The sequence below is a fragment of the Myxine glutinosa genome, chromosome 7 (genome assembly GCF_964187855.1).
Source record: "Myxine glutinosa chromosome 7, kmMyxGlut1.1, whole genome shotgun sequence".
Lineage (NCBI taxonomy): Eukaryota > Metazoa > Chordata > Myxini > Myxiniformes > Myxinidae > Myxine > Myxine glutinosa.
In genome coordinates, this window is record NC_136267.1 from 175,527,180 (window position 1) to 175,554,125 (window position 26,946).

At 49.2% G+C, this 26,946-nt stretch overlaps 1 protein-coding gene across 4 annotated transcripts in view; it reads right to left on the minus strand.

Moving 5' to 3' along the window:
* Positions 1 to 26,946, minus strand: part of LOC137431851 (catenin delta-2-like) — a 580,901-nt gene that overhangs the window by 238,862 nt on the left and 315,093 nt on the right. For all 4 annotated transcript variants that reach the window (XM_068123611.2, XM_068123613.2, XM_078782572.1 and 1 more), the window contains 2 exons: positions 14,031 to 14,211; positions 5,593 to 5,710 (listed from right to left, as the gene is read on the minus strand). In XM_068123611.2, the coding sequence (XP_067979712.2) occupies positions 5,593 to 5,710; positions 14,031 to 14,211 (299 nt within the window). The remainder of the gene's footprint in view (positions 1 to 5,592; positions 5,711 to 14,030; positions 14,212 to 26,946) is intronic.

Sequence of the window (26,946 nt, forward strand, 5' to 3'; positions counted from 1 at the left end):
TTCCTCATCTTCCCCTTTCCTCTGGTCTACTTCAAAAAAGTACACGCTAAATATACTACAGAAAAGTACTATAGATTTACCATAAATCTGCGATGTAGTAAATTTTTAGCAAGGTTAATGAAATTTTCAGGACATAAAGAATTAATCCATAAAGTATATCAAAAATAAATTCATAGTAGCGCAGAATAATTCCTTCTTCGTCTGTAATAAATGTAAGGCCTCAGTCACACTGGATCGTACGATTTCTGGATCATGCGATTGATGGCAATCTGGCCAAGGTACGACCAATCGTCAATGTTTTCTACGCTCTCCATTTGCGATCGCAAACAGCGATTGGTCTGAGGGGTCATCGTACGATTGGTGGTACGCGTGGTTGTGCGATCACCAACGATTGGAGAAGATCGATCGCAAGGTCAAACGTAGCTGCGAATAGTGGCGGCGATCAGCGACCAATCGTACGGTCAATCGTGGCGACTTGCGACCGCTCGGACAATCAATCGTGGCGACCTGCAAACGCTCGCACTACCGATCGTGAAGTTGAACGACAGGTGTCACCACCAATCGTCAGGTGGCAGGACCAGTAGCACGACCAATCGTGCGACTACTTGACCCGCGATAATGCACGACTGGTGGTGCATCCATGCGCGACTGGTGGTACGACCATGTAAGACCTGTCTGCGACCTCTTAAGATTTGGAATCGCAGGTCAGAAGTTTTGAACATGACCATCGACCTTGCTGCGACTGATTTTGCTCTGGCGATCACCCACTACCGCTGCGACCAGTCGCGCGCTCTTTCTACGATTTGCCCGCGATTCACAAAATTTTCGGTCGCAGCTAGGTCGTAACCTGGTCGCAGGCCCGTTGTGACTGGGGCTTAAGGAAATCATAAAATGGTGCTTTTGTTTTTTGTATACAAGATCGAGGCTCGTGTAAGATCTAACATCAATCACAAAAAACAACAACGAACGGACACACAAAACATTAAAGAAAGGGAGCAGGAGACAAGATGGGGAGAGAGAGGGAAGCACACAAGTACAACAGCAGAGAACAGGGGCAACGGAAGATCTGTGGGAGGGAGAGGGCTTGGTGCTACCAACAATCTCAAAGATTTGTGTGTCGATGTCGATTAATTGCTTGAAAAACGACTTTGTTATGAGGTCGACATAATAAATTTGCATTTTTGTTGCATTTTCACCCTCTCTACTTTTGGTAGAAACATTAAATACCTTAAAACTGTATCATAAATCAATCAGCTTCTAATGCATTCTAAAACAAGAAAGGGCAATCAGAGATTGCAAACCCTCGCCAGGATGTATTTTCAGTGGATTTTAAGGCTTTTGTGTTAAAACAAATATGACGGCCGAACCACGTGACCGATTACGTCATCATTTTTTTTTCCCCCACTAATTTATTCCTAGATTATGCTCAAGAAATTTCATCTTGATCGGATGAAGTTTTGTACTTGTCGAATTATGACGTCATAATGGACGCACCTATGACATCATCATTAACATATTTTATTCCCCATGGAGAATGTACAAGAGTACCAGTTCACTGGTAATTCCCTGTTTGTCGTTAAAAGGCGGCAAAAAGGGTTGGCATCAGGAAGGGCATCCGGCCGTAAAACATTGCTTCAAAAAGGGGACCAAAAAAAAACAACAACCACGGTTCCCGAAAAAGGCCAACCCCCGCTTTGCGGGGAAAAATGGCCTCTAAAGGTGGTTATTTTTTTTTATATATGGAGAGTTCTTTACAATGAGCCATGTCTCATTTTTCTTTCTATGCAGCACTTTCAGAGATGGAGGAGCAAATGTTTTCGGTTTTTCCAAGATGGCGGCCGAACCATGTGACCTATGACATCATAAATATCATATAAAAATTCTACATCTGGAGTTGCACCTATGGTGAAAATTTCCTGTCAATCGGACCAACGGTTGCAGAGAAAATCATATTTATTCTGCGGACAAACAGACAGACAGACAAAAAGACAAACAAACGGACTCAAATGCAATACCCTCTCCTCTGGCGAGGGTAACGAGGATCTCAGCTTTTAGAGAGAAATGTGAGTCGCAACTATAAGGCTTCATGAGATCAGGTTGAAATCAAGTGTGTGTCCACCCTCAGGAGAGCCAGGAAACAATATCTCTCCGTTCTCAAGACCGAACTCTCTTATCTGTCTCCCTCTTCCAAATCCTGGTGGCGTCTGGTCAAATCTGTTTCTGGTGTTTGTTCCCGCTCCATCCCCTCCCTTACCTCAAACGGCTACACGGCTGACTCCGCACGTGAAAAAGCTGAATGCCTCAACTCTGTGTTTGCCTCTAAATCTTGTGTCCCTAACCCATCCCTCTCTGTACCCACCATACCCAGTCGTACCCAGCTGCTCCTGGACTCCGTGTCTTTTCCTCCTGACAAGGTGGAAAAGTTTCTGTCAACCCTCGACTCTGATTCTGCAACTGGACCTGAAGGCATCAGCCCACCGGTCCTAAAATCCTGTTCTTCCGCTCTTTCACTCCCTCTCTCTGTTCTCTTCACCCTCTCTTTTGCTCAGGGTCAACTGCCATCTGCTTGGAAATCAGCCAACATCACCGCTTTGCACAAAAAAGGTGCAAAAACAGATCCGAGCAACTACAGACCAATCAGCCGTCTCCCAATTATCAGCAAAGTCATGGAATCCATCATTGCTTCGGATATGAAATCTTTCCTCTTCTCCAATGGCTTGATCTCTGATCATCAATTTGGTTTCAGACCAGGTCACTCTACTCTGGACATGCTGCTTCTGCTGTCTCAACAATGGATGGAGGTCCTCAATGCCAAACAGGAAATTAGGAGCTGTCTCCCTCGACATATCACGTGCCTTCGATACGGTCTGGCACCCCGCTCTGCTCACCAAACTCTCCTCCTTTGGTATCCATGGAAATCTCCACGCATGGCTGGTGGACTTCCTCTCTAGTCGTAGTCAACGTGTGGCCCTGAATGGGTTTCTCTCATCTCCTCTTCCTGTTCAGGCTGGAGTTCCCCAAGGCAGTGTTTTGGGCCCTGTGCTTTTTCTGGTCTTCATCAATGATCTCTCTGTCTCTCTTGAAAATCCTCTCTATCTCTTTGCTGATGACTCCACTCTCTGCCGCTTCATTCCTCATCCCTCAGATCGGTAGTCTGCAGCCTCCTCACTCTCTGCAGACCTGGACAAAATCACAGGCTAGGCAAACAAGTGGAACATGTCTTTCAATCCTGACAAATCTCACACTCTTACGATGTCTCTCCGAAAAGACCGACTGGACAACCCTCCCATCTACTTTCTGAATAATCCTCTCCAAGAAGTTCTGTCACTCAAGCTTTTGGGTCTCACTATCTGCCATGATGTTTCCTGGGAAAACCACATTTCCAAGCTGGCCTCCAAAGCCAGTCGCCGACTGGGCATCCTCCGTCGTGCGAAGTCCTTCCTTGGCACACCTGAGCTCCTCACCACATACAAGGCTTTCATCCGCAGCTCAATGGAGTACTGCTCTCCCCTCTGGGCTGGTGCTCCTCCCTCACACCTAGCTCGTCTTCACGCTGTTGAAACCAAAGCGTGCAGAATCATTGGAATCTCCCGCGATGACGCTATCTCCGAGGGCCTTTCACTTAATCACCGCAGGCAGGTTGGTGGTCTTTCCGTCTTCTACCGACTCCTCTCCGGCCTTGCTGCCCCAGCTCTCTCTGGGCTCTGTCCCCCAAATATTCCTGCAGGTCGCACAAGATCTGACTGCAACCCTCTTATGGTTAAACTGCCAAAATCAAGACTCTCTGCTCACCTTCACTCCTTCATTCCTCTTTTCTCCCGCCTCTGGAACAAACTCCCTCACTCTCTTCAATCCCACTCCTCCCTCCAGGTCTTTAAAACGGCTGTTCACCACCATCTCCTATCTTCCCCAATCCAAAACCTTGATCTTTTCTACCCCCGATAATTTCACCCCAAATCCACTTTTTTGAGGTGACTTTTGACTTCTTTCCTGGAAGTCCTTGGTGTCCTTGCGTTTTATACCTATCCTGCCTCCCCCCAGGCCCTCTCCCTCCAAAAACATATCCCGATGTCCCTGCTCTCAAATGTTGTGTTTGTGTGCTTCCTCCCCTTCTTTCCCCATCTTGTCGACTGCTCCCCTTTTTATATACTTTGTTTGCTTGTTTGTTTGATTTGTTTGTTTGATAAATGTTAGCATGTTTCACGAGCCTCGACTCTATACAAAAAAAAAAAAAAATGTAAATGTGCCCGGGGAACCTGTTTCTTGGTGTAACATGAGGGGAACCAGGAAGCAAGGTGCCTCGTATGAATAACCAAATGAGACAGGCTTGGATTTAACCAAATGCTATGGAGTCTCGATCACACAAGCGGATTTGTTTTGAGGATTATTTGAATCAAGAAATACTTCATGAAACTCAAACAAACAAACAAATTTTTAAGTAATGCAATAAGTACTGAGCAAGATGTACTGAGCGCAACTTAAAACCAGATGTCCCATCTGTATTACTTCATTGATATGAAAAATTCCATCGTATCATTTGAAAATAGGAGGCCATTGTGTATTGACACCTTTACCAAATTCCCACTCCATAGGATCAATAGGATGTTCAAGTAAATTTTACACAAGGTTGTGGATTTGCCATAATAGGGGCTAGAAATTTACTATTATTATTTATTATTTCGTATGCACCTTGTGGCTGCTGGTTGCATCACCGCCGGGAGTGCGGCTGTGTTGCTGAAGCAGTGCCTCCCATTATGAGTCAGCTCATGCTCATTTTTCCGACCTCGGAAGGATGACAGGCTGAGTCAACCCACCTGGTGTTCTTTAACGGCACCACAAGGGCTCAAATTCAAGACAGCAAGATCTTAAGGCAGTCGCCATGACCGTTAAGCCAACACCAGGCCTACAAATTTACTCTAAGAACCATCAATTCCCAGTAGGAATTATGCATTGATTATATAAACTATTTATTCACTGCAAAATCGATTGTAAATCAAAAGGATATTTTATCTGCTGTCCATTCTCCCCCTCTCTCTTAAATGATGTCCCACGTTGAGGACGCAGCACATCGAGGTGGGTAAAATGGCTTCTTCCTTCCATGTTATTGCAAAACACATTTTGGAGAAGCCTGGTGTTAGTTTGATGGTTAAGGTGGCTGACTTGAGATCTTAGGGCCCTGGGTTTGAGCTCCTGTCAAGTCGTTGAACTAACACCTGTCATCCTTTCGAGGTCAGCAAAAGGAGTACCAGGTGACTGGTTATAGAGGGCATTCCATCAGTGGCAAAGCCACACCCCTAGAAAATGATGCAGCCACACCCACCACCAACGTTTTGGAAGTTAACCTTCAAAATGGAAAGGTCGAGGCCCAAGCTTTTGATGTACCACACAACAATTAACTACAACTCATTTACACTCCACCCAGATCAATGACTCCTTTTAAGTTAACCACCGTTCTCCAACCCCTTCCCACCACTTTTCTCCAAATTTGCTTCAATTTCTCAACCCTCTTTAGCCCCATAACCAAATGAATTGTGGATTAGAAGGAAATGGCAAAACCACAAAGAAATGGATGTGCTGTGCGTGACGCCATGCCTTGCTGCTGACATCTTGAGATCCAATTGTTGAGCGCGTGATCTGCAACAGAGCTTCAACGAGTCCGTCACATTCACGCATCTTCCTCCTTGCTTCCTCCCCTGCGGAACTTATATTCCTGAAAACACCACGCATGACAGGAAACACATTCGTCATCTCCTGAATGATCATACATCCGGGTTATTGAACTCACCAACGTTTTTATTTGAACATGTTCGCCGATTATGGTGGACAGGTAGCCCTGGAACACACCCATTACATCTACACAGCAACTATTCAATTTCATGAAGGAAGATTCTAAAAAGGATATTGAGGAACCCAAACCCACCAAGACCACAATTATAGGGACACACCACCTGGATGAATTTCAAATTTCAACAATGAATCAGAAAACTTGTCTAATAAATGCACCAAATGTAACCGGTTCCATTTACATTGTCCTTAATTGCGGATAATCATAGATAATTCCAACGATTATAGATTCATTTGAACAATAAAAGCGCTGGTTTAATACTCGAAACCATCATTCGCGTATTTTGCCAACTGGCGTCGATCATTTGCCAAAACACATTTCCTTGTTAAGGCCATTAAATAAGCTGGGGATGTCTGCCTGAAGTTAATTGGGATAATTAATGCTCCTTAATCACAGACGAACCCAGGAGAAAAGTTTCCCAACAGCAAAAGTGAGGATGGCAACGAAACCAAGGGAAATAAATTGCGAGTACGAAGCTCACTCGGATGACATTGATGTGAAAAGGCCAACTTAATTGCCCAATAATTGCAGGTTTGTTTACTTTATGGAAACTTGTTTGAACAAATACAATAAATTGTTGAAATATGTTATCTGCTGAAGTACATGTTTGGCAAAAGGAAATGCTTGGAGCAAACATTCCACATATAATCACACTAAAATTGTCTGGACTGCCTGAGCAGGGTCACAATTGTGTGCATGTTGAATACATGTTTGTAAGAACATAAACTTGGTAAAATTTACAAAAGGAGCCATCTAATGGACAAAGGACAAATGCAACAAATGCAATAATGCAACATCAGACAAAGTGTGTATGTGTGTGTGTTTGTGTGTGTGTGTATGTATGTGTGTGTGTGTGTGTGTGTGTGTGTGTGTGTGTGTGTGTGTGTGTGTGTGTGTGCGTTTGTGTGTGTGTGTGTGTCTGTGTGTGTGTGTGTGTGTATGCGTGTGTGTTTGTGTTTGTGTGTGTGTGTGTGTGTGTCTGTGTGTCTGTGTGTCTGTGTGTGTGTGTATATGTTTGTGTGTGTGTGCATGTGTGTGTGTGTTTGTGTGTGTCCATGTGTGTGTGTTTGTGTGTGTGTGTTTGTATGTGTTTGTATGTGTTTGTTTGTGTGTATATATTTGTGTGTGTTTGTGTATATAATAATAACCATTGGATTTTGACACTGCCTCCTCTTTGCCCTTCATCCCTCCCATTCCCACAACAATTTACATCTTGCCCTCCTCATCTTCAACCCCCATCCAGCCTGCCTTCTTATGTCCCTTATCATGTTTTTCTGTCGCTTTTTCTCAATTACTCGGAGATAAAATCCGTCGTCGTGACCGGAATACCAATGTTATGGGTGGATATGCATAGATTTCCGTATGCTTTAAAACGCGGTGTATAATCAGAAATACTGTTTGGTAGGGCAGTATGTTACTGTGGCGGACACAAAAGCCCACTGGCGTGGTGACATCATTCCACGCACCAAGTGGGCGGTGGCCACGCCCGAGGGGTAGGCGTGGCCTCATGATATACACCGGGCGACCAGCCCGGAGGAGTTCAGTGTTACAGTGTAGTCTTACAATAAAGACGTTTATATGTTACCGCTTGTCCGCTTCCTCCTTGCTCACAAGCAGCGCGCGTAACGCCGCGCTTTACTGGTGACCCTCGACGTTGGATCTGCCGGAGCGATCCTTCCACACGCGACGCCATCGCCATGGCCGCCTTCGTCAAACTTCCGGAATTTTGGGAGGCTCAGGCCGAAGTCTGGTTCGTCCAGGCCGAAGCCCAATTTCAGCTTCGGCACCTCACCGGCGATGACACGCGCTACTGCCACGTCGTCGCCTCCCTCGGGCCCGGCACGGCCGCTCGAGTTGTGTCCGTCCTTCGCCACCCACCGGACGGCCACAAGTACGAGGCACTCAAGCGGCTACTCCTAGCCACGTTCAGCCTCACGGACGACGCACGGGCCGACCGCCTCCTGGATCTCCCCGAGCTCGGTGAGACGCGCCCGTCGGTCCGAATGGACCATATGCTGTCACTGTTGGGCGACGAAGCCCCCGGTTCGCTATTCCGGGCGCTTTTCCGTCGCCAACTTCCAGCGCAGGTTCGCCTCGCGTTGGCCGGGACCGGGCTAACGGAACCCCGAGCATTGGCGGCCGAGGCGGACAAGTACTTCGCCGCTTTGGACACGCGGGCGAGCGTTGGCGTGGCCGTCACGGCCTTCGACGCTGATGTTCCACAGCATCATCTTCTACAGCACGCTGAAGTTCAGCAGCATGCTGATACGCACTTCGTGAACGCCGCCACGCCCCGCCCACCGCCGCGGCGAAAACCGCCACCGCGGGGAAACCCGTCGACTCCACCGGCCTGGCAGAGCCAGCCGCGCTCCTCCAGCTCCACCACCTGGTGCTGGTTCCACGCCAAGTTCGGCCACGAAGCTCGGCGGTGTCATCCGCCGTGCTCCTTCAACGGGTCGGGAAACGCCCGGGCCGGCGCTCAATTGTGGCGATGAGCGCCGGCCGTTCGAGCAGCCTGCTGTTCATAACGGACACCTTCTCCGGGCGCCGTTACCTGTGCGACACGGGAGCACAGGTGAGTGTCATTCCCGCCGGCACGTCAGACAAGCACGCCGCGGGTGGGGGCCCCGCGCTGCTTGCCGCGAACGGGACACCCATCCGTACGTACGGAAAACGCTGCCTCTCTCTGCGGTTTGGAGGGCAGGTTTTCCGATGGACGTTCGTCACCGCCGACGTGCCCATGGCACTGCTTGGCGCGGACTTCCTGTGCGCTAATGGGCTCCTGGTCGACGTCAAGCGCAGACGGCTTGTCCAGGCCGAGACGTTCAGCTCGCTCGCATGTGCGTTGCCCAGCTCAACGAGCGGCTTGCCAAGCGGCTTGCCGAACGATTCGGTTCCGGCCACGTTGGTCTGTACGCTTCCGGCAGCGGACGCATTCACCCGCCTCCTCGCCGGCTTCCCGGCCCTCACGCGGCCCACCTTCTCGGCGGGGGCCGTCAAGCACGGGGTGGCCCATCACATCCCCACCGTCGGGCCACCGGTCTACGCCCGGGCATGCCGCCTCGAGCCGACGAAGCTGGCGGTGGCAAAAGCGGCGTTCGCTACCCTGGAGCGACTCGGCATCGTTCGGCGCTCAGAGAGCGCTTGGGCGTCGCCGCTGCACATCGTGCCGAAGCCCGGCGGGGGATGGCGACCGTGCGGGGACTATCGCCGTCTCAATGACGCCACGACTCCCGACCGCTACCCCGTCCCCCACATTCAGGACTTTTCCGCCCGTTTGGCGGGCAGGTCCTTCTTCTCGAAGGTGGACCTCATACGCGGCTACCATCAGGTCCCCGTCAGGCCGGAGGACGTCCCGAAGACGGCGGTCATCACGCCATTCGGACTCTTCGAGTTCCTGCGCATGCCCTTCGGTCTGAAGAATGCGGCTCAGGCGTTCCAGCGACTGATGGACAGCGTCCTGCGCGACTTGGATTTTGTCTACGTCTACCTGGACGATATCCTCGTCGCCAGCGCGTTCCGCGAAGAGCACCTACGCCACCTCCGCACGCTCTTCGAACGCCTAGGCCAGCATGGCCTGATTGTGAACCCCGCAAAGTGCCGGTTCGGCGCCGCCACAATCGATTTTCTGGGGCACCGTGTCACCAGGCACGGAGCCGTCCCCCTGCCGGCCAAGGTGGAGGCGGTGAAGGGGTTTCCGCGCCCCCGCACGATCAGAGGGCTGCAGGAGTTCCTGGGCATGGTGAACTTTTACCATCGGTTCCTGCCCCGTATCGCCCAGCTCCTGCGCCCCCTGCACGAAGCTCTCCGAGGTAAGCCGGGCAAAGGCGACGTTACCTGGACCGAGCAGATGGACACGGCGTTCACGGGCGCGAAGCTCGCCTTGGCTAACGCCACCATGCTCGCGCACCCGGCGCCCGATGCACCGATCGCCCTCACCACCGATGCCTCGGACTACGCGGTGGGCGCGGTGCACGAGCAATGGGTGCGTGGAGCTTGGCAACCGCTGGCGTTCTTTAGCCGGCAGCTTCGCCCGCCCGAACGCCGTTACAGCACCTTCGACCGCGAGTTGCTTGGACTTCACTTGGCGGTCAGGCACTTCCGCCATCTGCTCGAGGGCCGGGCGTTCACTGCCTTCGTCGACCACAAGCCGCTGATCTTCGCGATGGGCAAGGTCACCGAGCCGTGGTCGGCCCGGCAGCAGCGTCACCTCTCGGCCGTGTCCGAGTACACGACGGACATCCAGCACGTCGCGGGGAAGGACAACCCGGTTGCGGATTGCCTTTCCCGGGCCGTCGCCCACGTAGTCCACCTCGGCATCGACTATGCCCGGATGGCAGCGGACCAGGCCGCTGACCCCGACGTCCAGGCCTTGCGGACCGCCGTCACGGGCCTCCGCGTCACCGAGGTGCCGTTCGACGGCGCGGGCGCGGCCCTCTTGTGCGACGTCTCCCTCGGGCGTCCTCGCCCCATTGTGCCCGCGGGCTGGCAGCGCCAGGTGTTTGACGCCATCCACGGCCTGTCCCACCCGGGCGCGAGGGCCTCCCAAAGGCTGATTGCCGACAAGTTCGTCTGGCATGGCCTCCGGAAGGCCGTCCGCGGCTGGGCCAGGACATGCCTCGCGTGCCAGCGCGCCAAGGTGCACCGGCACACCCAGGCCCCGTTGGCCCCGTTCACGGTGCCGGAACGCCGGTTTGACCACGTCCACGTGGACCTGGTGGGACCTCTGCCCCCCTCGCGGGGTTTCACCCACGTCCTCACCATGGTGGACCGCACCACCCGGTGGCCGGAGGCCGTGCCCTTGGCGTCGACAACGGCGGCCGATGTCGCGCAGGCTTTCATCGCCACCTGGGTCGCCCGGTTCGGCGCCCCCTCAGACATCTCATCCGACCGCGGCCCCCAGTTCACCTCGGAGCTCTGGGGGGCGGTTGCACAGGGGCTCGGGGTCCGGCTGCACCGAACCACGGCCTACCACCCCCAGGCTAACGGCCTGTGTGAGCGATTTCACCGCTCATTGAAGGCCGCGCTCCGGGCCACCCTCCGCGACGGCGGCTGGGTCGACAGGCTCCCCTGGGTCCTGCTGGGCCTCCGGACGGCGCCCAAGGAGGACCTGCGCGCATCCGCGGCGGAGTTGGTCTTCGGGCAACCGCTGCGGGTGCCGGGCGAGTTCCTCCCCGACTCCACGGCACCATGGTCCGCGGCACAGCAGCGCTCCGCTCTGCAAGAGACCGCCCAGAGGTTCGCCCCGGTGCCAACGGCATGCCACGGGCACCCACCGACGCACGTCGCCCCGGAGCTTCGCACGGCGGAGTACGTCTTCGTCCGCCACGATGCCCATCGGACACCACTGCGGCCCCCGTACGACGGGCCTTTCCGCGTGCTGGAGACCGGGGCGAAGCACTTCACCCTGGACATCGGCGGTACTCCTGACCGCGTTTCGGTAGACCGCCTCAAGCCGGCCCACCTCGATGTGGACCATCCACCGCCAGTGGCCCGACCCCCACGTCGGGGCCGCCCTCCTGCGGGCGGACCCCCGGCACCGCCCAGCCCCGCCGCCACGGCGCCCCCCGGTCCTGCACCCATCCCAGGGGCAGCCAGGGGCATCCCACCTGGTATCCCTGCACCCCGGACGCCGCCGATCGCCAGGGGGCGCTTCGGCCGGGTCATTCGACTGCCCCACAAACTGGCCCTCCAGGTGCGCGGGAATTCTGGGGGGGCGCGTGTGGCGGACACAAAAGCCCACTGGCGTGGTGACATCATTCCACGCACCAAGTGGGCGGTGGCCACGCCCGAGGGGTAGGCGTGGCCTCATGATATACACCGGGCGACCAGCCCGGAGGAGTTCAGTGTTACAGTGTAGTCTTACAATAAAGACGTTTATATGTTACCGCTTGTCCGCTTCCTCCTTGCTCACAAGCAGCGCGCGTAACGCCGCGCTTTATTACTGTTATATGAATAAAATGCAGACGTTGAAAGAAAAGGTATTGAATATAGTACGCGTTTTCTGAATCTAATCGATGTGAGAAACGGGATTGAATGAGACCATGTATGAGGATTTTTGACCTCGATACATTCGGTCGTTACTTATCCAATCGCAATCAAACTTCCCAAGTAGTCAGGTTCACGATGTCAATAAATTATATTTCGTTCAAAATCATGGTAGATTAGCAAACCTATACATTTTTGGAAAGGTTATAGCATAAGGAAACTAAAAATCAATGTTTACATTTGGAGAGATACCTGTATGGCGGCCATTTTGGATTTTCAAAATGGCCATTGTAAAATACATATTTTGTTCTATTTCTGCCTCTAATTACCCTAAAAACTTTTTAAAATACTATACTAAACCTATATTTTCAGGGACAAGGAATCCAATGAAAGTATCAAATTAGTGCTATGGGGAATGGTAAGACACGAATCAAAGGTTTTGAATTGCAAAATACTGTCTTTATATTCGCGATAAGTTGCATAATCAAATACATGTTATCATTTTGTACAGGCTGTTAATAACATCAAAAATGTGTCACAATAATTCATATCACCAAACATACACAGGCAGTCAGCAAAATCATACATACACATGCAGTCAGTATAACTTCACATCTACACAGGCAGTCAATGACAAAATATACACAGGCAGTCAATGGCATCAAACATACACGATTACAGAATATGCCATTTAGAGTTCGTCATCACTGTCCTGTGTGTCGTATCCGACAATATAGTCCGCATCGTTTTCACAGTCCGTTCCACACAAGCAAAGGTCGGTCAAATTGATTGGCAAATCTAATTGGTCGAATGGTCGATCGAATCGAATCGAATCGATCGAATTGGTCGAATGTCGATCGAAGCGATTGGTCGAATGGTCGAATGGTCGAATTGGTCGAATGGAATTGGTCGAATGGAATTGGTCGATTGGTCGATTGGTCGAATTGGTCGAATCAAATTGGTCGGAATTGGCAAATGTAAACATTGATTTTCAGATTTTCCATGTAATAACGTTTCCAAAAATGTATAGGTTTGCTAATCTACCATGATTTTGAACGAAAAAACATAGTGAACCTGACTAAAGGAGGTTTTCTCTACCAATGGGGTTGCTTGTTGAGGTGTATATCCGCGTTAAGATAGCTTTTTTGTGGCGTTTTCCCAAGTCTGCTTCTAAAAACAACGCTAATTATAATAACATAATATTAATGTTATTACAAAATAATATTAATATAAATAATATCCCGTCTCCCCAAGGAATTTTTCTTCCTTGAACTAACGCCGTGTTAACGTTTATAAATAACTTATCGAGCCGTTTTCATGAGATCATCCTACCAGAAGTAAGAATATTATAAACCACAAACACGTATGACTATCTTTCTAAACAGTCACTATACTGCTGTTTAACACTAAATTGAAAGAAATTTGGAGGAATCCTGACATCCGTGAGGCAAATTTTACTTACGAAACTGAGCGAAGATCTACTATAATTTATGTACCCCGCATGGGAAAATAACATGACCCTTCCTACCGTTAATGTGGCGTTTTTCATGGCGGCGTTTTGAAACAGTCACTATTGCTGTTTAATACGAAACGGAAAGGGAGGAAACCCTGGGTATGTTCAGTTACCAAACAGCTAGCTTGTGCTTGCCAAGTCAGCCATTCCTTATCGACGGTTTTGAATGGAGTGTTTGCTTGAGTGCTTCAGCCACTTGGCAAGCGCTCCACAAGAAAGTTGGTAAATGAACACCTCATCTCCCCACCCTCCCCATCCTCATGTTTTTGAGGCCAGACTATAGATCTACTGTTATCTATATATCCCAGAGAGGAATGATTCTTCCTGCTTCCCTCATAGGGAACGGGTGTACTCGTCATTTTATGTGAAGAAGAAGATGAAGGAGGAGGAGGTTTTGTTTTAAACTGTAAATTGAAACTGCTCCATCTATCGTCACCTGACTCAACCATATCGTACCGATTGCAGATCTGATTGATAATGCTACCAATTGTGTAGGGGGGAAATTGTTGATAGGGGCACAGACGCATGCCAAGACCGAGCTCCTTTTATCCTACAGATCTCTCATATTTTACCTTGTACTTTAGTACGCAACACACAATGTCCTCTCACAGCAAAACATAACATAAAGGTATGCTCCCTTGCAGAAAGCACACAGTTAAAGGGGTGCAGAGGTTTCTGGATTACCTGAGAAAGCCAGTAGCATTGCAAAGGATTTTTGAGGCCTGATCATGAGGTTGTTTGCCTGATCTTCGGTGCCATACTTGGTGAGACAGCGGAACGATGACAAAATCCGTGATAGCTCCCAAGCATTCATGCACAATGGGCATTTTGAGCGGATCACATGAAGACAAGTTCCATAACACACCTGAGGACATGCAGAAGGAAAAGTATGAGAATGTATTGCAGCACCAACTTCTTATTATGCATACGTGTGATGTTGAGCTATTTGTCAGGGCAAAGTAGGAAAATATGTGGGACACAATGAGATGTCTCATTACGACCATTACCACAAGAACACCAAACCAGTGGTGACACTAAGAACCAATAGGCTTTTAAATAAAGGCAGTTGAAAAATTAAAAGATTTTTAGGCAACAAAATAAAGGCAATCAGAAATTTGTGGCATCATAATAGCTAAGGGAAGAAAATAAAAGGTGTTATAATGATTATATGTTATTGTAGAAAAAAGAAGAATGATCGCACTGTCATCACACCCTGCGACAAAATCTGCAAACCCCACAGAAAAGCTCATTAAAAGTAATCTTAAAAGATGAGCAGCGTGATTGGGAAACACACCTTTAATGCGCTGTTAAAAGATTAATTTGACACCTCTTTTTCATGTCAGCCTCCATCACAGTTAGATCAGAATGAGCGGATTTGTCACACGGTCACGGATTGTTCAACCCCCATATGCGCTGTTCAAAAATTATGTAACATTTTTGTTATGACGGGATGTAAAGTGCGTGCTGATAGGCTTCATTAAACCTTACGAAAAAATTTTATTCAAAATTGATTTGATCTTTCATTGTGAGTAACACTCGACCCAAACAAAGCCAATGGAAATCTGACGCAACAAACCCAGGCAGTGTATAATTAGCAGAGGCCTGCAGGCCTCATGTCATAGGCCCAAGCTATATTTTTTGGGAGGCGCATACCATGTGTGCCGATGGGCTTGATTAAACCTTACTAATTATCTTTATTCGACATACGATAGGAGTTTTCGGGGCGCCGGATTGTGAGGAACACTCGACCAAAACAAAGCAAAATAGAAATGTGATGCAACAAACCCGGGCAATGTATCATCAGCAGAGGCCGACAGGCTTGTTGTCTTCGGCCCACCAGAAAACTAAGATGACAGCCATATTATTTTGTCTGGGTGCCATGATGGGTGGAGTTAAGCAATAAATGTGAGTGGGGTCCAGCAGCTGGTTGAACAATGGGTGCACACTTCAAAAATCGACCCCCAACAAGAACAACAAAAACCATGCAGAACTCCTGGTAAAACATGTGCATAAGAAAATGATAAATATATGTTTGATATATATATATATATATATATATATATATATACATATGTACATACCGTATATTATTGGATATTACCAGCACAAGCAGCTCATTTTTGTTTCATATGCATCCCGTCGCCACTGGTCGCAGCATTGCTGGAAGTGTGGCTGCGTCGCCGATGCAGGGACCATTACCAGTAAGCATTAGCATTTACCGACCTCAGAAGGATGACAGGCTGTGTCAACCCACCTGGTGTTATTTCAACGGCACGACAAGGGAGCCCAGACCCTGAGATCTTAAGCCAGCCACCTTAACTGTTCAGCCAACACTAGGCTTACTAGCAACATCATACTCTAATACCAGAACAGCACTGAGTAGAGCGCCCATACCTCCACCAGGTTGAACAGTTTACATTTTGTACCCAATGATAGGCCGGGTCTGGATCCGGATCTGAAGCAAAATCGAATCTGCTTGTTCTGGTCACCGAACCAACACATCTACCGAGTTTTGTCATAACTCATCCACAATGTTTTGAAATATCATGCTGTATATCGGTTTTCGTTTTTTGGTCCCATCTTTCAATGGTGAAGAATCACTAAAAATAAAAGATAAAAATAAAAAAACTTTGTATGCGGATCCGGATCTTCACCAAAATCGAATCAATTCATACTCATCACATGCCCAACCTTTTTTTCTTTTTTGTCCTAATTTATTCAAAGTAATTGTGATATCAAATGGACTTTCACAGAAATTTGAATGATTCTCCACCTCCATTGCATATCTCTAAACTTCCCACGGATTCAGTTATTGAAAGCCGTTAGTGGACTTGCTCTTCATCTTCTCCCCCCATCCCAATTTATTGTAAATAAAGTCTTACGGTATGTTCACAAGAATCTGTGTGCTGTGCCATTTTGCGGAACTCATAGCACATGCAGTAATTGTTTGGCACAAAAAACCCATGCTCAGGCAAATTGGGACTGAGCACATTTAAGGCACCATCATATAAAACAGAACTACCCTTGGGCATTGCTCGGCCTATTCGGAAGGGGAGATTTAGGAGGACTGCACACAGAACTATCACCGGGACATGTATAAATTAAGGGTGGAAGAGGGTCAATTTGACCCATTCCTGCCTTGCGGATGTGCCCGCCCCGAGAAACTGTATGACTGTTACTGTATATAACAAGACCCAATCATGTCTATCACCCGTAATTGGAGGGAATAGCCAATCGGCTCTCAAAAAATCAATTAGCCCAGGTATCTAGGATTCTCAAATAAATTAACTCCTCCCATGCTCTTCTCGTCGAAAAAGACTGCATAAAGCAACAAAGAAAAGCTACACAAGGGACACACACACACACACACACACACAAGTAGGTGGGTTGGAGTGGTGCTGCAAGGCAGACCATAGTGATACGTTGATCGAGGCGCAAGGAAATTCCAGAGTATCGACCCTGATGGCTACAATAAAGGACACTGATGGCTACCTGACAATAAAGGTGGGAGTAAAGTGAGCGGAATGAGATCGCTGCGTGACTTTGTGCACGATCCAGACTCTTGGCCGAGCCCCACGGCGGGTCTCAAGGCAGAGGTGCCTTCAGTAGAACGGGAAGAGGTGATGAAGACGGGACACAGAGAAATGACGGAACATCTTCTATTGATAAAAAGAAAAATATCTCATGCAAAGAGTCACAGGCCTCCTATAGGGGAAACCCTATGCATATTGCCTGTGTGGACACTCCGAGCAGCAGGAAAGTGCGCATTAAAAATAATGACTGCACCTTCTCAAGCGAGGAAAAACAACACCTTGTGAAGATACATGATTATGCACCAAAGCAAGAAGCTGTAAAGATGCTAACTGTTTCTCCACCATCAAAGACAATACTCCAGAGAAGAAAACTACAAACAGAAACCTGGAGTGTTGAGGAGCAGGAGATAATCCTGTTGTTGAGTAGATGGAGACATGAGGCATGGGGGAAGAAAGTTAATGGTGAGCGGCTCAGGGACCAGATGAAAAAAAATGAAATTGCCCACTAGGGCGGAGAGGGTCCCCGTTGATAAGTTTGACAAGGTTTCTTTCATCAAAAGATATCTTGATAAAGATAGAATATAATAGGTTACATCTAGGGCAAGGTGACAAGTGGCAAGAGAGATTAGAGTGAGGGGAACCAAGTGCTCGCTTGAAGGTGAAGACAGAGACGGCAGGAATTTGGCCGAGATGGCACGAGAGGAAGTTTTGGCTGTGCAACGAGATTTGGGGGACTAAACCCCGACATAGAGCCGGACCAAAGGCGACCAAGAAAGAGTGTGGCAAGAGGAAAGAATAACGGCGTCCCCCTGAAAAAGCGCAAGACCGTGTCAGAGACAAGGACCAGGTTAATCAGGCACGGACAAAGTGGACAAGAGTGTAAAAGGTGGATGATGATGGACAGAAAGACAAGGGACAGCAGCAGATTGAGGGAGAAGAGGAGGGTGAGGATGATGAAGAGCAGCATCGACTGCAAGAAGAGTTAGCTAACAAAAGAGAAGAGATACAATTGATAAAACCCATTGATAGACCAAAACTTTAACGCATAGAAAACAATAAAAGGACAAAAATCTTAGTGAGGCGAACCAACCATTCAATTAGAAACATCGGGGCAATAGCCCTGGCGCTCACCTGGTAGAATAAACAGTGTACTGCACTGACAAAAGGTATTTAAAATCAATTTCAATGGTTGCTAGAAGACAGGGCAGCATGTAGAATCACAATAACATAATCATGAGAATTTAAACAAACAAACAAAAAATACCTATTTTGGGGGGCAACACCCTCTCCCCTCCCACCCCGTGTACGTCGTCAGACCCCAATTTTTCCAATGCCTTGAACAAACCCTGGTATGACATGGGTGATTAAGGTTGTGGTGAAATTTCATCAGAATTGCATGTGTAGTTTCTGAGAAGAAAGCAAATACCTATTTTGGGGGGAAACGCCCCTCCCCCCCACACCCCCCCACAGACCCACAAAGGGACAGAATTTTTTTAATGCCGTGAACAAACTTTGGGACATCACAGGTGGTGAAGGTTGTGGTGAAGTTTCATCGAAATCGTGTGTGTAGTTTCAGAAAAGAAAGGAAATATTCATTTTGGGGGGCAACCCCCCCCCCTAGACCCCCAAAGCGGCAGATTTTTTTTCATGTCGTGAACAAATTTCGGTACATTACAGGTGATGAAGGTTGTGGTCACGTTTCATCGAAATAGTTTGTGTGGTTTCGGAGGAAAAAGGAAATTCCTATTTTGGGGGGTCAAACCTGGATCCACTTTGACCCCCGGTAAACACCCCCAAAAACCGATTTTTTAATGCCGTGAACAAACTTTAGTCACAACACAACAATGATCATTTGTGTCAAATTTGGTCGCAATCCCATCAACGGTTTCGGAGAAGAAGATGCAAGTGTTTACGGACGGACGGACGGACGACTCGCCATCGCATAAGCTCCCCTGAACTCCGTTCCAGGTGAGCTAATAAATAAGTGCACCAAAGTAATTGATCAACCTCAGCTGGAGCACCTGCTGTTGTCAATGTAAATTCGTTTTTAACAGGATGTTTCAAGCTTACAGTGAGTGATCTTTGTTCAATGGGAATTGAATGGGATTCCAGATGAGAACCTCAACTTTGAGCAAACCTTTCTCAGAATTGCATCATCTTATATTTCTCATGAATATTCCCTCATGGGGGAGTAATTTTATTTTGGCTTCATTCCTCCAATTTTCCCAGGACCATCAGTAGCAGAGCTGCATACAAAGTGCAGCTGGTGTTAAAAAAATCCCACCCACTTAGGTTTCTGTACACCTGTACCTGCCAGAAAGAGGAGAATTTGTCCCAAAGCAGATAATATGGTGACAGGAAGGTGTATACACAAAAAGAGGTGGGGATGGGGGATGGGGTTCAGGAGTAAATAAAGAGAGCAGGGTAGGTGAGGAGAAAATAATTGGAGAGGGTTCAGCTCATGGACATAGCATGCCCAGGTGGGTTGAAGCACGTGGGCAGGCAGGCACTGCTCATCCCTCCGGGCCTATTTCTGCAGCTTGCTGAGTGAAGGCTCCAGTGACCCATGGTGAGAGGAGCGTTTAGAAGCAATTGCACGTGGGTGGCACTGGTTGCTAATGGGGCAGGATCTATAGGTGCAGCTTTTGGACCAAAGGTGGAGGTCAATTGAGATGTTGTGAATGACCAGGTAAGGAGAGTTGTCATAACAAAATATATTTTACTGCCATTGTAAGAACTTTATGGCAGGGGTCAAGAACTAAATGAATTTGGTGTAAAGTACAACAGACATGACTTGGTGAATTATACTTCTTCTAAATGAGCTTCCATGAGTATATTGTCACAGAGACAACTGCCGTGTAGTTAGTTACCCTGCGCTGGCGGAGCGAAAAGCGTGGTTAAGCGATCGGTTACATGCGCACGTGTGGCGTACGTACGGACGTGCCAGCATTTTAATAATCCATTTTCTCAGCAAGCGTTGGTCCCATTAACACGAAATTTTCATCTAAGGAGCGCCTCCACGTCGAGAATGTTTAGTGATAATTATGACGTCATAGCTCACGTGGTACGGCCGCCATCATGGGAAAACATTGCACCTCTATATCTCTGACACCGCTCCATGGAAAAAATAGAAACGTGGCTCATTGTCAAGTACTCCCCATGGGGAATCAGATATGTTGATGATATGTCATCTATGACGTCATAATTCGACAGGGACAACGCTTGGTGTGATCGGTTTGAAATTTATTGAGCGTGATATAAGCAACAATTATATTAGAGAATATAAATTTATGATGTCATCGCTCACGTGGTCTGGCAGCCATATTGGATCAAAGAAAAAAAAACCTTCAAAAAAGAAGAGTTGGCTCGCACCAAGTTGACTGCACGTGGTAAGCATTCTATGAATACCATGTAGTTCACATTACAAATACATGTTTGAGTGCAAACGTATCTGACCAAGTTCCATTTTGAAGCTGCAGAATTAATTGACAAAATGTTTTCTCCACCAGATCAATGCTCATGGAAGATTGTGGTGACTGTCTTTCATCACAGGCAGAGACTGAGACTTTTGGGGGAATTCCACGCACGAATAGTATCTTCGCTGAAGCCTTTATACCTTAAATGGCTATGGCTACAATAGTCAGGTTCACTATGTTTTTTCGTTCAAAATCATGGTAGATTAGCAAACCTATACATTTCTGGAAACGTTATTACATGGTAAATCTGAAAATCAATGTTTACATTTGCCAGATTCGACCAATTCGACCAATTCGACCAATCGACCAATTCCATTCGACCAATTCGACCATTCGACCATTCGACCAATCGATTCGATCGACCATTCGACCATTCGACCAATTCGATCGATTCGATTCGATTCGATTCATCGAATTCGATTCGATCGACCATTCGACCAATTCGATTTGCCAATCAATTTGACCGACCTTTGCTTGTGTGGAACGGACTGTGAAAACGATGCGGACTATATTGTCGGATACGACACACAGGACGGTGATGACGAACTCTAAATGGCATATTCTGTAATCGTGTATGTTTGATGCCATTGACTGCCTGTGTATTGTTGCGAATATGGAATTTGGCCTCCATATCCGCTTGTAAATATTCCCCTATTTTCTCCAATACTCCCCAACTTTCCCCAATCCCCCATTCCCTAGTCCCATTGCATGTAAATAACAATCAGTAGAGCCGACCTTCCCCTTATTCCCCCATTAAATGTCGTGCCCAGGTCCACCGCACCACACGTAGACAACTTTCGGACATCTTGCTAGTTATTCTTAATCTATGTCAGTTAAGGACTCGTTTCCATTAATTCTGACTCTTCGTTGCACCAGAATGTGATTATATGGCATCAGTAGTGAGTTTAGGACCTTTCCCATACCTCCTTCCATCTTCTTCCCCGTCTACAACAACAGAGGGGCACGGCGCTGCGCGGGGGGGAGTGTGCGTCCTCCCACCGGCTCGGTTTGCCGCCATCGACAATGCGCTCCAGACAACGCGCTCCAGACCATGCGCTCCACGGGGTTACCACAAAGGGGCTCCTTGTCAGCTCCTCGTCAAGGGCGGAGCCGGTAACCCTCCCGCACGCACCCAATGAGAAGCAACGTGCCGATTCCACGAGGCGGAGCTAACGAGCCGAGGGCGTGTCACTCCCCGCCGGATATACGCGGCCCCGCGCCGGATGTGACGTGAGATGCGCCCGGAGCTGGAAAAAGAAGGACCTGCGAGCGCTGAGAGAGAAAGGCCCGCCTGTGAAAGAACGTCCCCTCCGAGCGCTGTGAAACCTCCCGCATCTCTGGACCGGACCGGGTCGATTCTAACCTTTGAGCACAGGTGCACCTGGAGCCATCGCTAGCCGCCTGTCCTTTCCATCAACCCCCGTGTGAGTCAGCCGTTGTCCCGTTTGCCTGTCGTCTGTTGGGGAATAATATAAGATTGTGTCTAAGTGCTTGTCTTTCTATGTTGTACCTCTAGCCCCTGTAATCTAACCTTTTCCGTAACGAATATAATCTCCTCCGGAGGTCTTGAGAACCGTATCCCTGGTGTCGTCATTTTATAACCCAGCCGGGTGTCTTCTTTTTCTTATTGAGCCAGCGTGGCGCGGCTTCGTCAACGTCGAGTATAATCGGTAACTTGTGCAGACGTGGTCATACCAAAACCGCTCGGTAAACTAACATCTAAGCCACGTCTGTAACAAATGGTTGTCAGGAGTTGGATTCGAACCTGGGACTAAATTTATTTAGCCCAAATTTTGGAACACCAATTGTACTATTAGAGTAACAATTGGTGTCGAGGAGTGAGATTCGGACCCGGGACTAAATTAGTTAGGCCCAAATTTTGGGAGGGAAAATCGAGCCGGAGCGCGTACGGCGCTCGACCAAATCGATCCGGAGCGCGGTCCCGCGGTTACTGCGCTCGACGAAATTATAACGGCGAAATTTCGAATTTGTGTTACGAAACTCGAATTTTGAAAGTCGCGCCATGGCGGATCAAGACGGCTGGGGTCCGGTAGGGGAGAGTGAAGCAGGGTCGGTCCAGGACCAAATTGAGGGACATGAGGGACATGAGGAGAGCGAAACAGCGGGGGTAGCAGACGCGCGAAATGGCGCCTCGCACATAGCTACGGCGGCCGCACCCGCTGCACAAGTGGGAGGGATGGCCCAGATGCAGGTCCTCATGGAGCAATTTATGGCGCAAATGCAGGCGTCCCTCAAACTGCAGAGTAACCAATTGGGGGTAATGGGGAACCGGATGGATGCTCAGAGTGAGCAAATGAGGGTTGATAGTGGGCGATTAGAGGGCCAAATGGGGGTAATGAGGGACGAAGCGAGGGGTACCAGTGAGGGGTTAGACAATAATTTTGAGGAGTTAGACAAGAAATTTGGGAAGTTAGACAATAATTTTGAGGGGTTAGACAACGGGATAAAAGAAGTGAAAAATGGGTTAATGGGGGTAGAAAATAGAATGGCTGCCCAGGAGAATCAGATAGAGGGAGTGAAAAATGGGTTAGAGGGGTTAGAAAACAGTATGGAAGGCAAATTGAGGGACATGAGGGACCAAGCGGAAAGGGAAGTTAACCAAATGGGGCAGCAGATAGAGGGGATCAGAATGGGGGTAGAAACCAAACTGGATGCTCACAGGGAGGAAATGGAGCAGATGAGGGTGGCATCTGGGCAGGAGATGCAAGTGATGGGAGAGGAGATCAGAAGAGGAGTGAGTGAGGAGGTCGGAGGAGTGCGCGAGGAGGTGAGGCACTGTAAGGAGCACATGGAGAAGGAGGTGAGAAAGGGGACTGTAAAGTTACAGGGGGGCATAGAGGTCCTGACGCAGGAGGTGGAACAGCTGACGGAGGGACAAAAAGAACTAACGGAGCAGGTTCAAAGGAACACTGCGGTATTAGGAGGGTTAAAAGCGACACAGAAAGAACTAAAAGATGACTTGGTAGCGACGAAGAGGGAATGTCAGATGGTACGTGAGGGACTGACAGCGAGGTTGGACGAGGTGGTAGTGGTAATGGAGACGAAGGACCGGCAGGTGAGGACGCACCTGGAAACGGTCAAGGTAGCCTTGGAGGACGAGCTTGAGGAGACGTACCGGGGAATAAAAGAGGTGAAGCACAAATTAGAAGAAGTGGAAGAAGGGATGAGCGAAATTAAGAAGCGACGGAGAGGGGATAAGAAAGAGATAAAAGAGGAGATAAAAGAATTGGTCCAAAGTCTGTGTTCGGATCGTAATGATGTGCTCATTAACCGGATGAGGGATTCGCAGGTGATGGAGGAGAAGCGAAGAGGAAGAGGACCCGGTGTAAGTGGTGACCAATATGGTCGTGCGTATGATGCGCCAGGGGATTTAAGGAGCTTGGGGGTCGAGATAGACCCGGGTGTTCGTGAGAGGCCGTGGGTGAAGTGTGTGACAGGTCTGGTGTGCGAAAGAGGAGGTGTGCGAGAAAGTCCGACTCTGGGGTGTGTGAGGAAAAAGTGTGTGCCAAGGAGTGAGGGTGTTGGCGAGAATGAGTCGGTCGTAGCGTGTGTGCGAGGGAGCACATGGAAGCGCGGTGTGGTGAGTGTTACAGAGGGTGTAACGGGAGAGTGTGCGCGAGAAAGGTGTGTGATGGACAGGTACATGAGGAAAGAGTGCGCTGTCAAAGGCAAGGAAGAATGCACACCTGTGGTGAGTGTTACAGAGGGTGTAACGGGAGAGTGTGCGCGAGAAAGGTGTGTGATGGACAGGTACATGAGGAAAGAGTGCGCTGTCAAGAGGAAGGGTGAGTGCGCTGTCAGGAATGGAGGTGAAAGTAGTGAGAGTGACATGGAGCGTGAGTTAGTTGTGACAGGTGAGCGAGGATGTACACCTGGGATGGAAGGATGCACACCTGGAATGGTAGAGCGTGAGTGGGAATGCACGCTGGAGTTGGTGGTGAGGCACGTGGTTGGGTGTGCGAATGAGGGCACACCTGTGATTGTCACAGAGGAGGTGACCGAGGAGGGGGCTCGAAGAGGTGTATTGGTGAGGTGTGCAAGCAACGAATGTGTGCCAAAGTGTTCGGTGGTCAGGTGTGTGACCAAGGCTGTGAGTGGAATGGGTGTACCGAGGTGTGTAAGGAAAGGTACGAGGGCATGGAAACGGCTGGATGTGTGAGCAAGGAACGGGCTGCGGGATGTAAGCATGCAGGTGAAGCATCGACGTTAGACGGGGTAGAGTTTAGAACGACTTATAGCCGAATCGGGCCCTCGGTGCGTGCTGGGCCTCGCTTTGAACGGCCGCGTCCGTGCTCCACCAAGCGGAGCGGGCGGCAGGATAGGAAGGGTCGTCATGGCGACCACTTTTTGGTGAGGCATTCCGGCAGGCCGAGATCGAGCCATGGGATGGCTCCGTGCCGAGATGGTGCGTGGGATCTCGGCCCGGGTAAACCTCCTTCCCTGCACCGAGTGCCGGACGCATCCAGCCGCTGGCACAAAACAACCAGCATCCATTGCTTGGCTTTACGAAGCCGGGCTTTGGACAGGGATTGGCGCACAGAGAGGTATTAGTGAGTCGACTGGGTGATGAGGTTAGTGTTTTGGACCCAAAATTAGAGAAAAACAAAATTTGATGATTGGCAAGGGATTGGCAGTAGTGATTGGCAGATGATGGGCAGTGATTGGCAAATTTTTGATTTGTTGAAATTTGATGTGCAAAATTGGTAGTGAGAGACCCCCGATGTGGTGGGATGGCAAATCCACCATCTTTCCCATGCTGGGGCAAAGGAGCAATAGATTATGGGGTGTATGGCAGTGAAAACTAGCCCGGGTGGGTTAGGTTATATTGATAGGGATCTAGCGAAGATGACATTAGGTAACGTTAAGGTTTAGATAGTGACTGATACCTGTAGTGGGGACGCAGGTAGATTAGTGTGGATGATAATGACGTGGGAGCGTAATAGTTTAAAGGGACGACTGGGAAGCGCAAGTTTCAGAGGGGAGTAGTTAGCTGAGATGATGCCGTGTGTGTGAAGATTGAACAGGTGAGAATTGAACAAGTGTGATTGCACAGGTGTGCAACTGGACAGGTGTGTGGAGCAGTGTGTGAGTAGTGAGTGTGTGGATCAGCGCGAATGCGCTTGGGGAGAGAAGGGTGCAGGTGGCACCAGGTGTGAGAGCACAGGTGTGCAGGTACAGGTGTGTGGAGAGAGTGGGAGTAAGTGGTACGGAGTGGTGTGCATGGTGCGAAGGTGTGAATGGGGGAAGAGTGGACCCCATCACGGATACCCGGGGCGGGTAGTGTAAGTGTTAGGTAGAGGGTACAGGTAAATTGTGGTTGGATATTGGCATCTGTGGTGCGGTTGCAGAATGGTGTTGTGAATGGGTGCATTAGTGTTGTGGAAATGGCTGGGCGTGTAGCCTGTTAGTGTGTGTAGTTGGTTGGGCACTCCACCACTGTGAGGATGTCGGCCAGGTGAGGCCGCAGGTGGGCTCTGGGAGCCGGTAGAGTTGTGGATGGGGCCCGAGGATCCGGAGGATGGACCCGGGTAGCCCAGTGCCAGAGAGGGCACCGAGTGGGGAGAGTGCCAGAGGGCCTTCCCCTGGTAGTTAGGTTAGGGTAAGGAGCAGGTAAGCTCGGAGGCAACTGCAGTGGTGGAGGTGTGCAGGTGGGTAGACCCACTGGGAGAGGTACACGCCGCAGCCCAGAAATTGTGCGAGGGCACCGGGAGATGAATCGGGGGAGTGAGACCCCAAATTGAAGAGCACCACAGTTTGGCCAATGGGAATTGGTTTTTTAGAACCCATAGTGTAAGAGGGCCAATGGTTTGGCCGGAGAAAGACCCCGGGTAGTGTAAAGTTGTTAAAGTCATTTAGGAAATAGTTAGGATTGATGAACCTGTCGCACCATACGCAGCCACTTACCTGAGGTGATGATGATGACTCCACACCTGTGTTTCCTTTGTCTTGTGCAGAAGTAAGGATTGCTGTGAGGATTTGTGAGACGCATCACGACGTGGATGAGACATTGGAGTGATTCCATCTCTCCCTCCCTAGGAGGGACTGATGATGAATTGGTGATGGCAAATTATGATGTTGAGTTGGAGATGGCAAATTTTGATGAGAGTTGAAAATGGCAAATTTGATTGGTTAGGAGGGAGAGAAGACGAATTTGGTTTATGGGAGGAACGGGGAAGACAGTAGGGATGTTTGTTGATTTGTAAAGTAGATGTTTATGGGTAGTGTTGTGTTTTGTGGATACAGTAAGGGGTAAGGGGGGGGCCATGTAGGTTACCTGGTGGGGGGGGGGGGCGTACGATTGGAACGTACCTGTCTCACCTGGTTCCCATGTGCCCCCAGTGTGCATCACCTTACATTGCGTGCACTTTTGCGCCCTTACCACCTTACTCACTTGTCTGCTTCTTTTGTCTCCCACCTCCGAGGATCTGGCTTTGGGGTAGAGAGAGAGGAGAGAGAGGTGCTGGCTGCGCAGTTGTGGGCCTGCACTTTCGCTGTTTGCTGCCGGGATCGATACACCATATGGACCGCAATGTTTGTGGCCACCCACAATGGACCGCAGTTCGTTTGCGG